This window comes from Hyperolius riggenbachi, chromosome 8 (assembly GCF_040937935.1).
Source record: "Hyperolius riggenbachi isolate aHypRig1 chromosome 8, aHypRig1.pri, whole genome shotgun sequence".
In the NCBI taxonomy this organism is placed as follows: Eukaryota; Metazoa; Chordata; class Amphibia; order Anura; family Hyperoliidae; genus Hyperolius; species Hyperolius riggenbachi.
In genome coordinates this window covers 36,468,938-36,481,941 of record NC_090653.1, presented here as the reverse complement: position 1 = coordinate 36,481,941, position 13,004 = coordinate 36,468,938, and the positions used below count along the sequence as shown (strand labels likewise).

Sequence of the window (13,004 nt, the reverse complement as noted above, 5' to 3'; positions counted from 1 at the left end):
CCCTGGCCGAACGCACTCGTCCAGGTGTCAGTGGTGAGGTGAACCTTGCAGGCAACGGCATTCTTCAAGCTTCGGGTTATTTAGCTGACCACGTGCTCATGCAACTCAGGCACTGCAGAGCGCGCAAAGTGGTAGCGGCTGGGAACAACGTAACGTGGGATGGCCACTGACATCATGCCCTTGAAGCTGTTTGTCTCCACCACTCGATATGGCAGCATTTCGCAGGCCAGAAGCTTGGCTATGCTGGCTGGCTGTTACTGCCACGGCCCGGGGGTCATTTGCTGGCAATTTCCTCTTGTGCTCAAACATCTCAGAGACAGACAACTCAACCGTAGCGCTGCACACCGAAGGGCTGTTGGTTGTTGTGTTTGATGAACACTGGGAGACCTCAAGAGCACTAGTCCGGAAAGTGACAGTGTCAGCATCGTCTGATGTTTGTGAATGTTGTGAACCACGCAATGGCTGGGCTACTGCTGCTGCTGAGGCGGGTCTGGTGGTGAGTCTGGTGAACCCAAGGGAGGCAGTGTTGCTGGTGGTACCCTGTCCTGCCGCGTTTGCCCACAGAGTGGGATGTTTGGATAGAATGTGGCGGCTCATGCTGGTGGTGGAGAGGTTGTTAATACTTTTCCCCCTGCTCAGGCGGGTCTTGCACACCTTGCAAATCGCCATGGTAACATCCTCAGTGCAGTCTTCAAAGAAAGCCCAGACTTTAACTGGCTGAGGACTCGGACCTCGTGCGTGATGTGCTGGTGCTGCTTAACCCACTGCTGGACGCTTGAGAGGTCATCCAAGTAATTATCTGGTCCTGTTCTTTTGGATCTGTGAGGGTTGTTGTCCTGGACAACATGGGCAGTATTGAGTGGGTTTTCTTGGGTGCTCCCCTGTGGCCTGTACGTGAACCGTCAGGGGAAACACCTCTTCCCTTGCCCCTCCCTCTTTCACCGGATTTCTTCCTCATTTCACTTATCCTTAAAGTACACGCTGACTGGCAGCAGTACAGTGGCAGTACAGAAATGCTATACAGTGGTGGGTGAGCGGTGTACCACTATTGTCAGCAGTGACACAGAGCACAATGCTATACAGTGGCGGGTGAGCGGTGTACTACTGTTCCCAGCAGACACAGAGTGGAAGTAAACACAATGCTATATAGTGTGGCTGAGCCGTGTACACAGAGTGGCATTAAACACAATGCTATATAGTCTGCTATATAGTCACCCCGAACAGGGTGATGTTCTGCAGAACCCGAACAGTGGCAAACACTGTTCGCCCAACACTACTGGGAGGGAACGCAGATTTTAGTACCTAAACACACGATACAACATGTTTTCCGGGGTCGGACTCTGAGGCACATACAGATGGTCCCGATCATCATCCTCATCATACAACTCTTCTCCTGAGTCTGACCCACCCACCACCTCTGCCACCCCAACATCCCCAGACACAGACCCCTCATCGTCCTCAACATTAACTTGGGATGCTGGCCTGAGCCAGACCTCCTCCTCCACATCAGGCCCCATCATCTCCTCAATGGCAGCCCTCATTAATCGCTCTGGCGACGGACTGATGGACACAACGTTCTCCTCCGGGGAGGGCTGCTGCTGACCACTGGCTGCTGGGGTGGATGTTATAGCTTGCGTGGGGCGTTGGCTGTTGCTGTTGTTGGGAGTGCTGCTCACAGCGGAGGTCTCTGGGGAACTCATGTTGAGCTCATATAGTGGTTGACGGTGAGTGGAGTATTACTGATCCCAGCAATATACACACTGACTGGCAGAGTACGCAATGCTATATAGTGTGGCTGAGCGGTGTACACAGAGTGGCAGTAAACACAATGCTATATAGTCTGGCTGAGCGAGCGGTGTACTACTGTTCCCAGCAGAATCAGAGTGGCAGTAAACAATGGTATATAGTCTGGCTGAGCGGTGTACACAGAGTGTCAGTAAACAATGGTATATAGTCTGGCTGAGCGAGCGGTGTACTACTGTTCCCAGCAGAATCAGAGTGGCAGTAAACAATGGTATATAGTCTGGCTGAGCGGTGTACACAGAGTGTCAGTAAACAATGGTATATAGTCTGGCTGAGCGAGCGGTGTACTACTGTTCCCAGCAGAATCAGAGTGGCAGTAAACAATGGTATATAGTCTGGCTGAGCGGTGTACACAGAGTGTCAGTAAACAATGGTATATAGTCTGGCTGAGCGGTGTACACACAATGCTATATAGTCTGCTATATAGTGTCAGTAAACAATGGTATATAGTCTGGCTGAGCGAGCGGTGTACTACTGTTCCCAGCAGAATCAGAGTGGCAGTAAACAATGGTATATAGTCTGGCTGAGCGGTGTACACAGAGTGTCAGTAAACAATGGTATATAGTCTGGCTGAGCGAGCGGTGTACTACTGTTCCCAGCAGAATCAGAGTGGCAGTAAACAATGGTATATAGTCTGGCTGAGCGGTGTACACAGAGTGTCAGTAAACAATGGTATATAGTCTGGCTGAGCGAGCGGTGTACTACTGTTCCCAGCAGAATCAGAGTGGCAGTAAACAATGGTATATAGTCTGGCTGAGCGGTGTACACAGAGTGTCAGTAAACAATGGTATATAGTCTGGCTGAGCGGTGTACACACAATGCTATATAGTCTGCTATATAGTGTCAGTAAACAATGGTATATAGTCTGGCTGAGCGAGCGGTGTACTACTGTTCCCAGCAGAATCAGAGTGGCAGTAAACAATGGTATATAGTCTGGCTGAGCGGTGTACACAGAGTTTCAGTAAACAATGGTATATAGTCTGGCTGAGCGGTGTACACAGAGTGTCAGTAAACAATGGTATATAGTCTGGCTGAGCGGTGTACACAGAGTGGCAGTAAACACAATGCTATATAGTCTGGCTGAGCGAGCGGTGTACTACTGTTCCCAGCAGAATCAGAGTGGCAGTAAACAATGGTATATAGTCTGGCTGAGCGGTGTACACACAATGCTATATAGTCTGCTATATAGTGTCAGTAAACAATGGTATATAGTCTGGCTGAGCGAGCGGTGTACTACTGTTCCCAGCAGAATCAGAGTGGCAGTAAACAATGGTATATAGTCTGGCTGAGCGGTGTACACAGAGTGTCAGTAAACAATGGTATATAGTCTGGCTGAGCGGTGTACACAGAGTGTCAGTAAACAATGGTATATAGTCTGGCTGAGCGGTGTACACAGAGTGGCAGTAAACACAATGCTATATACTCTGGCTGAGCGAGCGGTGTACTACTGTTCCCAGCAGACACAGAACAGTGAACAGAATGCTATATAGTGTGGCTGAGCGAGCGGTGTACCACTATTCCCAGCAGACACAGAACAGTGAACAGAATGCTATATAGTGTGGCTGAGCGGGCGGTGTACCACTATTCCCAGCAGACACAGAACAGTGAACAGAATGCTATATAGTGTGGATGAGCGAGCGGTGTACCACTATTCCCAGCAGACACAGAACAGTAAACAGAATGCTATATAGTGTGGCTGAGCGAGCGGTGTACCACTATTCCCAGCAGACACAGAACAGTGAACAGAATGCTATATAGTGTGGCTGAGCGAGCGGTGTACCACTATTCCCAGCAGACACAGAACAGTGCACAGAATGCTATATAGTGTGGCTGAGCGAGCGGTGTACCACTATTCCCAGCAGACACAGAACAGTAAACAGAATGCTATATAGTGTGGCTGAGCGAGCGGTGTACCACTATTCCCAGCAGACACAGAACAGTAAACAGAATGCTATATAGTGTGGCTGAGCGAGCGGTGTACCACTATTCCAAGCAGACACAGAACAGTGAACAGAATGCTATATAGTGTGGCTGAGCGAGCGGTGTACCACTATTCCCAGCAGACACAGAGTGGCAGTAAACAGAATGCTATATAGTGTGGCTGAGCGAGGTACACAGAGTGGCAGTAAACAGAATGCTATATAGTGTGGCTGAGCAAGCGGTGTACTACTATTCCCAGCAGACACAGAGTGGCAGTAAACAGAATGCTATATAGTGTGGCTGAGCGAGGTACACAGAGTGGCAGTAAACAGAATGCTATATAGTGTGGCTGAGCAAGCGGTGTACTACTGTTCCCAGCAGTGACACAATGACAGGGGGGACCCTGGCTAGCGTGGCTGGAGCGCGAACTACCCTGCCTGCCTACCCAAAGCTAAACCCACAGACAAATGGCGGAGATATGACGTGGTTCGGGTATTTATTTACCCGAACCACGTGACCGTTCGGCCAATCAGAGCGCGTTCGGGTCCGAACCACGTGACCCGTTCGGCCAATCACAGCGCTAGCCGAACGTTCGGGGAACGTTCGGCCATGCGCTCTTAGTTCGGCCATATGGCCGAACGGTTTGGCCGAGCACCGTCAGGTGTTCGGCCGAACTCGAACATCACCCGAACAGGGTGATGTTCTGCAGAACCCGAACAGTGGCGAACACTGTTCGCCCAACACTAATCTCAGCTAACAACCTCCCAGCCCATTTAGATGTTCTGTTTTACTTAAGGCATCTTAATGTCATATATTTATGCTTGAAAAAAATCTATGTATCCCCTTTTGATGTTGCATGTATATATATATGTCTGGACCATCAGCTTCCAAGCAAACAGGACAGAAGCCTGATGAAGGCTTAACAGCCGAAAGCTTGTTTACTCTTATTCTTTTAAGTTAGCCAATAAATGGTATTATCCTAATTCAAACCGTTTGGCTAACATGGTGCAATACCCTTCTGCTACTGTTAAAGGAAACCTGAGACCAAAGAGGTCTCAGTGTTTATTCTTCCTGGAGCCTCCAGCCCCCTTATGACCGCTGGGTCCTTCACCATCTTGGATGGCCCAGTACTGTGGCCTGAGTCATGCTTCGTCATGCATGTACAGCCTGACCACGTGGGCTCCCCAATTGTTTTCCCACAACTGGGAGTATTCTGCATGAGGCGCATAATTCTCCCAGTCGTGGGAGCGTGACGGGGAAGTGCGCGTGGCCAGGCCGAACATGTACAACAAAGTCCGACTGGGCCAGTATACTTCGCTGTCCAGCAGGAGACAGGAGCGGCCAGGGGAGATGGCGAAGGACCAAGCGGCCTCAAAGGGGCTGGAGGAAGCTCTAGGCAAGTATAAAACTTGAGATCTCTTTGGTCTCAGTTACACTTAGGGCCCATTCACACTTGAAAAAGGCAAAATGGTAGCGCTCAGTGCTAACGTTTTGCACGGGTAATTTTACCGCAGTTATTGCAGTAAAATTACTGTACAAATCAGCGTTTGATGAGCGATCGCGATTAGTGCTTCTCTAGCATGCTAAAGGCGAATGCTCCTGAATCGCCGAAAAATGTAGCATGTATAACAACTAAGTTCACTGCCATATACAGCATCTGATATTGCACTATAGCTTTAAAAAGTGATAGCGCTTTAGTGATTAGCGGGAATAACCCACTAATCGCCTAAATGTGAATGAGCCCTTAAACAAATGCAATTTATATACCTTTATATATAGATATAAAACACTTAACAATAAGCTTTTTTGCCACCGTGCCACTTACCCCATGGGACAGTGAGGGTGTCCTCCAGGCTGCTGTGATCCACATGGCAGGAGTAAGTGTCGCCCTCCCTTGTTGGCACTTCCACGCTGACTCTGGTCTGATAGGTGCCGTCAGGATGGGGGAGGATGGGACTGGCTTCATCTGAAGGAATCTGGTCCTCTCCATTCCTCACCCACTTCACATCCACAGCTCGGGGGTGAAACCCGTACGCCAGACACTGAAGTCTTGTCACCCCGTCTGGGTGCTGACGGCCCCACACCTTCACCTCCGGCCGCACTGACAGGAGAGAGAACACAGTGAGGGTCTGCTGGGGGAACAGAAGGGGGTGCTGTGTGTGCTCTGCACTGACAGGAGAGAGAACACAGTGAGGATCTGCTGGGGGCACAGAAGGGGGTGCTGTGTGTGGTCTGCACTGACAGAAGAGAGAACACAGTGAGGGGCTGCTGGGGGCACAGAAGGGGGCGCTGGGTGTGCTCTGCACTGACAGGAGAGAGAACACAGTGAGGATCTGCTGGGGGCACAGAAGAGGGAGCTGTGTGTGCTCTGCACTGACAGGAGAGAGAACACAGTGGGGGTGTGCTGGGGACACAGAAGGGGGCGCTGTGTGTGCTCTGCACTGACAGGAGAGAGAACACAGTGAGGGTCTGCTAGGGGCACAGAAGGGGGCGCTGTGTGTGCTCTGCACTGACAGGAGAGAGAACACAGTGAGGGTCTGCTGGGGGCACAGAAGGGGGCGCTGTGTGTGCTCTGCACTGACAGGAGAGAGAACACAGTGAGGGTCTGCTGGGGGCACAGAAGGGGGCGCTGTGTGTGCTCTGCACTGACAGGAGAGAGAACACAGTGAGGGTCTGATGGGGGCACAGAAGGGGGCGCTGTGTGTGCTCTGCACTGACAGGAGAGAGAACACAGTGAGGGGCTGCTGGGGGCACAGGAGGGGGCGCTGTGTGTGCTCTGCACTGACAGGAGAGAGAACACAGTGAGGGGCTGCTGGGGGCACAGAAGGGGGCACTGTGTGTGCTCTGCACTGACAGGAGAGAGAACACAGTGAGGGTCTGCTGGGGGAACAGAAGGGGGCTCTGTGTGTGCTCTGCACTGACAGGAGAGAGAACACAGTGAGGATCTACAGAGGGAACAGAAGGGGGCGCTGTGTGTGCTCTGCACTGACAGGAGAGAGAACACAGTGAGTATCTGCTGGGGGCACAGAAGAGGGCACTGTGTGTGCTCTGCACTGACAGGAGAGAAAACACAATGATGATCTGCTGGGGGCAAAGAAGGGGGGGCTGTGTGTGCTCGGCACTGACAGGAGAAAGAACACAGTGAGGGTCTGCTGGGGGTACAGAAGGGGGCGCTGTGTGTGCTGCACTGACAGGAGAGCGAACACAGTGAGGGGCTGCTGGGGGAACAGAAGGGGGTGCTGTGTGCGCTCTGCACTGACAGGAGAGAGAACACAGTGAGGGTCTGCTGGGGTAACAGAAGGGGGCGCTGTGTGTGCTCTGCACTGACAGGAAAGAGAACACAGTGAGAGTCTGCTGGGGGCACAGAAGGGGGCGCTGTGTGAGCTCTGCACTGACAGGAGAGAGAACACAGTGAGGATCTGCTGGGGGAACAAAAGGGGGCGCTGTGTGTGCTCGGCACTGACAGGAGAGAGAACACAGTGAGGGGCTGCTGGGTGCACTGAAGGGGGCACTGTGTGTGCTCCGCACTGACAGGAGAGAGAACACAGTGAGGGTCTGCTGGGGGCAAAGAAGGGGGCGCTGTTTGTGCTCTGCACTGACAGGAGAGAGAACACAGTGAGGGTCTGATGGTGGCACTGAAGGGGGCACTGTGTGTGCTCCGCACTGACAGGAGAGAGAACACAATGAGGATATGCTGGGGGTACAGAAGGGGGCGCTGTGTGTTCTCTGCACTGACAGGAGAGAGAGAACACAGTGAGGATCTTCTGGGGTAACAAAAGGGGGCGCTGTGTGTGCTCTCCACTGACAGGAGAGAGAACACAGTGAGGGTCTGCTGGGGACACAGAAGGGGGCGCTGTGTGTGCTCTGCACTGACAGGGGAGAGAACACAGTGAGGGTCTGCTGGGGGTACAGAAGGGGGCTCTGTGTGTGCTCTGCACTGACAGGAGAAAGAACACAGTGAGGGTCTGCTTGGGGAACAGAAGGGGGCGCTGTGTGTGCTCTGCACTGACAGGAGAGAGAACACAGCGAGTGTCTGCTGCGGTACAAAAGTGGGCACTGTGTGTGCTCTGCACTGACAGGAGAGAGAACACAGTGAGGGTATGCTGGAAGTCCAGAAGGGGGTGCTGTGTGTGCTCTGCACTGACAGGAGAGAGAACACAGTGAGGGGCTGTTGAGGGAACAGAAGGGGGCACTGTGTGTGCTCCGCACTGACAGGAGAGACAACACAGTGAGGAGCTGCAGGAGGAAAAGAAGCACTGTGTGTGCTCTGCACTGACAGGAGAGAGAACACAGTGATGGTGTGCTGGGGGCACAGAAGGAGGCGCTGTGTGTGCTCTGCACTGACAGGAGAGAGAACACAGTGAGGGTCTGCTGGGGACACAGAAGGGGCACTGTGTGTGCTCTGCACTGACAGGAGAGAGAACACAGTGAGGATCTGCTGGGGGATCAGAAGGGGGAGCTGTGTATGCTCTGCGCTGAAAGGAGAGAGAACACAGTGAGGATCTGCTGGGAGCACAGAAGGGGGCGCTGTGTGTGCTCTGCACTGACAGGAGAGAGAACAATGTGAGGATCTGCTGGGGGAACAGAAGGGGGCACTGTGTATTCTCTGCACTGACAGGAGAGAGAACACAGTGAGGGGCTGCTGTGGGAACAGAAGGGGGCGCTGTGTGTGCTCTGCACTGACAGGAGAGAGAACACAGTGAGGATCTGCTGGGGAAACAGAAGGGGGCACTGTGTGTGCTCTGCACTGACAGGAGAGAGAACACAGTGAGGGACTGCAGGGGGCACAGAAGGGGGTGCTGTGTGTGCTCTGCACTGACAGGAGAGAGAACACAGTGAGGGGCTGCTGGGGGCACAGAAGGGGGCACTGTGTGTGCTCTGCACTGACAGGAGAGAAAACACAGTGAGGGTCTGCTGGGGACACAGAAGGGGACACTGTGTGTGCTCTGCACTGACAGGAGAGAGAACACAGTGAGGGTCTGCTGGGGACACAGAAGGGGGCGCTGTGTGTGCTCTGCACTAACAGGGGAGAGAACACAGTGAGGATCTGCTGGGGGTACAGAAGGGGGCTCTGTGTGTGCTCTGCACTGACAGGAGAAAGAACACAGTGAGGGTCTGCTTGGGGAACAGAAGGGGGCGCTGTGTGTGCTCTGCACTGACAGGAGAGAGAACACAGTGAGTGTCTGCTGGGGTACAAAAGTGGGCACTGTGTGTGCTCTGCACTGACAGGAGAGAGAACACAGTGAGGGTATGCTGGAAGTTCAGAAGGGGGTGCTGTGTGTGCTCTGCACTGACAGGAGAGAGAACACAGTGAGGGGCTTTTGGGGGAACAGAAGGGGGCACTGTGTGTGCTCTGCACTGACAGGAGAGACAACACAGTGAGGAGCTGCAGGAGGAAAAGAAGCACTGTGTGTGCTCTGCACTGACAGGAGAGAGAACACAGTGATGGTGTGCTGGGGTAACAGACGGGGGCGCTGTGTGTGCTCTGCACTGACAGGAGAGAGAACACAGTGAGGGTCTGCTGGGGACACAGAAGGGGCACTGTGTGTGCTCTGCACTGACAGGAGAGAGAACACAGTGAGGATCTGCTGGGGGATCAGAAGGGGGAGCTGTGTATGCTCTGCACTGAAAGGAGAGAGAACACAGTAAGGATCTGCTGGGAGCACAGAAGGGGGCGCTGTGTGTGCTCTGCACTGACAGGAGAGAGAACACAGTGAGGATCTGCTGGGGGAACAGAAGGGGGCGCTGTGTATTCTCTGCACTGACAGGAGAGAGAACACAGTGAGGGGCTGCTGTGGGAACAGAAGGGGGCGCTGTGTGTGCTCTGCACTGACAGGAGAGAGAACACAGTGAGGGGCTGCTGGGAGAACAGAAGGGGGTGCTGTGTGTGCTCTGCACTGACAGGAGAGAGAACACAGTGAGGATCTGCTGGGGACACAGAAGGGGGCACTGTGTGTGCTCTGCACTGACAGGAGAGAGAACACAGTGAGGGACTGCAGGGGGCACAGAAGGGGGTGCTGTGTGTGCTCTGCACTGACAGGAGAGAGAACACAGTGAGGGGCTGCTGGGGGCACAGAAGGGGGCGCTGTGTGTGCTCTGCACTGACAGGAGAGAGAACACAGTGAGGGTCTGCTGGGGACACAGAAGGGGACACTGTGTGTGCTCTGCACTGACAGGAGAGAGAACACAGTGAGGATCTGCTGGGGGATCAGAAGGGGGAGCTGTGTGTGCTCTGCACTGACAGGAGAGAGAACACAGTGAGGGTCTGCTGGGGACACAGAAGGGGACACTGTGTGTGCTCTGCACTGACAGGAGAGAGAACACAGTGAGGATCTGCTGGGGGATCAGAAGGGGGAGCTGTGTGTGCTCTGCACTGAAAGGAGAGATAGCACAGTGAGGGGCTGCTGGGGGCACAGAAGGGAGTGCTGTGTGTGCTCTGCACTGACAGGAGAGAGAACACAGTGAGGGGCTGCTGGGGTACAAAAGTGGGCACTGTGTGTGCTCTGCACTGACAGGAGAGAGAACACAGTGAGGGTATGCTGGAAGTTCAGAAGGGGGTGCTGTGTGTGCTCTGCACTGACAGGAGAGAGAACACAGTGAGGGGCTGTTGGGGGAACAGAAGGGGGCACTGTGTGTGCTCTGCACTGACAGGAGAGACAACACAGTGAGGAGCTGCAGGAGGAAAAGAAGCACTGTGTGTGCTCTGCACTGACAGGAGAGAGAACACAGTGATGGTGTGCTGGGGTAACAGACGGGGGCGCTGTGTGTGCTCTGCACTGACAGGAGAGAGAACACAGTGAAGGTCTGCTGGGGACACAGAAGGGGCACTGTGTGTGCTCTGCACTGACAGGAGAGAGAACACAGTGAGGATCTGCTGGGGGATCAGAAGGGGGAGCTGTGTATGCTCTGCACTGAAAGGAGAGAGAACACAGTGAGGATCTGCTGGGAGCACAGAAGGGGGCGCTGTGTGTGCTCTGCACTGACAGGAGAGAGAACACAGTGAGGATCTGCTGGGGGAACAGAAGGGGGCGCTGTGTATTCTCTGCACTGACAGGAGAGAGAACACAGTGAGGGGCTGCTGTGGGAACAGAAGGCTGCGCTGTGTGTGCTCTGCACTGACAGGAGAGAGAACACAGTGAGGGGCTGCTGGGAGAACAGAAGGGGGTGCTGTGTGTGCTCTGCACTGACAGGAGAGAGAACACAGTGAGGATCTGCTGGGGACACAGAAGGGGGCACTGTGTGTGCTCTGCACTGACAGGAGAGAGAACACAGTGAGGATCTGCTGGGGGATCAGAAGGGGGAGCTGTGTATGCTCTGCACTGAAAGGAGAGAGAACACAGTGAGGATCTGCTGGGAGCACAGAAGGGGGCGCTGTGTGTGCTCTGCACTGACAGGAGAGAGAACACAGTGAGGATCTGCTGGGGGAACAGAAGGGGGCGCTGTGTATTCTCTGCACTGACAGGAGAGAGAACACAGTGAGGGGCTGCTGTGGGAACAGAAGGCTGCGCTGTGTGTGCTCTGCACTGACAGGAGAGAGAACACAGTGAGGGGCTGCTGGGAGAACAGAAGGGGGTGCTGTGTGTGCTCTGCACTGACAGGAGAGAGAACACAGTGAGGGGCTGCTGGGGGCACAGAAGGGGGCGCTGTGTGTGCTCTGCACTGACAGGAGAGAGAACACAGTGAGGGACTGCAGGGGGCACAGAAGGGGGTGCTGTGTGTGCTCTGCACTGACAGGAGAGAAAACACAGTGAGGGGCTGCTGGGGGCACAGAAGGGGGCGCTGTGTGTTCTCTGCACTGACAGGAGAGAGAACACAGTGAGGATCTGCTGGGGGATCAGAAGGGGGAGCTGTGTGTGCTCTGCACTGAAAGGAGAGATAGCACACTGAGGGGCTGCTGGGGGCACAGAAGGGAGCGCTGTGTGTTCTCTGCACTGACAGGAGAGAGAACACAGTGAGGGGCTGCTGGGGGAACAGAAGGGGGAGCTGTGTGTGCTCTGCACTGAAAGGAGAGAGAACACAGTGAGGATCTGCTAGGAACACAGAAGGGGGCGCTGTTTGTGCTCTGCACTGACAGGAGAGAGAACACAGTGAGGGGCTGCTGGGGGAACAGAAGGGAGCGCTGTGTGTGCTCTACACTGACAGGAGAGAGAACACAGTAAGGATCTGCTGGGGGCACAGAAGGGGGTGATGTGTGTGCTCTGCACTGACAGGAGAGAGAACACAGTGAGGGTCTGCTGGAGGTACAGAAGGGGGTGCTGTGTGTGCTCTGCAGTGACAGGAGAGAGAACACAGTGAGGGGCTGCTGGGGGCACAGAAGGGGGCGCTGTGTGTTCTCTGCACTGACAGGAGAGAGAACACAGTGAGGGGCTGCTGGGGGAACAGAAGGGGGAGCTGTGTGTGCTCTGCACTGAAAGGAGAGAGAACACAGTGAGGATCTGCTAGGAACACAGAAGGGGGCGCTGTTTGTGCTCTGCACTGACAGGAGAGAGAACACAGTGAGGGGCTGCTGGGGGAACAGAAGGGAGCGCTGTGTGTGCTCTACACTGACAGGAGAGAGAACACAGTAAGGATCTGCTGGGGGCACAGAAGGGGGTGATGTGTGTGCTCTGCACTGACAGGAGAGAGAACACAGTGAGGGTCTGCTGGAGGTACAGAAGGGGGTGCTGTGTGTGCTCTGCAGTGACAGGAGAGAGAACACAGTGAGGGGCTGCTGGGGGCACAGAAGGGGGTGATGTGTGTGCTCTGCACTGACAGGAGAGAGAACACAGTGAGGGGCTGCTGGGGAACAGAAGGGGACGCTGTGTGTGCTCTGCACTGATAGGAGAGAGAACACAGTAAGGGTCTGCTGGGGGCACAGAAGGGGGTGATGTGTGTGCTCTGCACTGACAAGACAGAACACAGTGAGGGTCTGCTGGGGACACAGAAGGGGGCACTGTTACAACAGGGGCTTTATTACTTTTCTGAAAAACATTTTACTTTTACGCAGGAGATACGTCTCCTGTAATATCTTGGTAAGGAGAAATCTTTTTATAGGCAATCAGTATGGACTACACCAGCTCATGATAATTTGCAATGATAAGGGGTTGGATTGCTTTCTAAATACTGAAGATTTCACGCGGTATATTAGCTTTCTGTGACTGTTTGCTCCTTCCATTTTTCTTGTGTTCAGTACTTATTTCCTATGTCATTCCACGTTACTACGTACACATAATTTGTGGACTGATTGTTTTAATTTCTTTGTTCATAGGGATTACTTGGGTTGATGACATGTTTCATTTTCT

At 53.7% G+C, this 13,004-nt stretch overlaps 1 protein-coding gene across 1 annotated transcript in view; it reads right to left on the bottom strand.

Annotated features, from left to right (window-relative positions):
* Positions 1–13,004, bottom strand: part of LOC137528719 (class I histocompatibility antigen, F10 alpha chain-like) — a 296,676-nt gene that overhangs the window by 13,657 nt on the left and 270,015 nt on the right. The window contains exon 5 of the mRNA XM_068250230.1: positions 5,549–5,813. Within this exon, the coding sequence (XP_068106331.1) occupies positions 5,549–5,813 (265 nt within the window). The remainder of the gene's footprint in view (positions 1–5,548; positions 5,814–13,004) is intronic.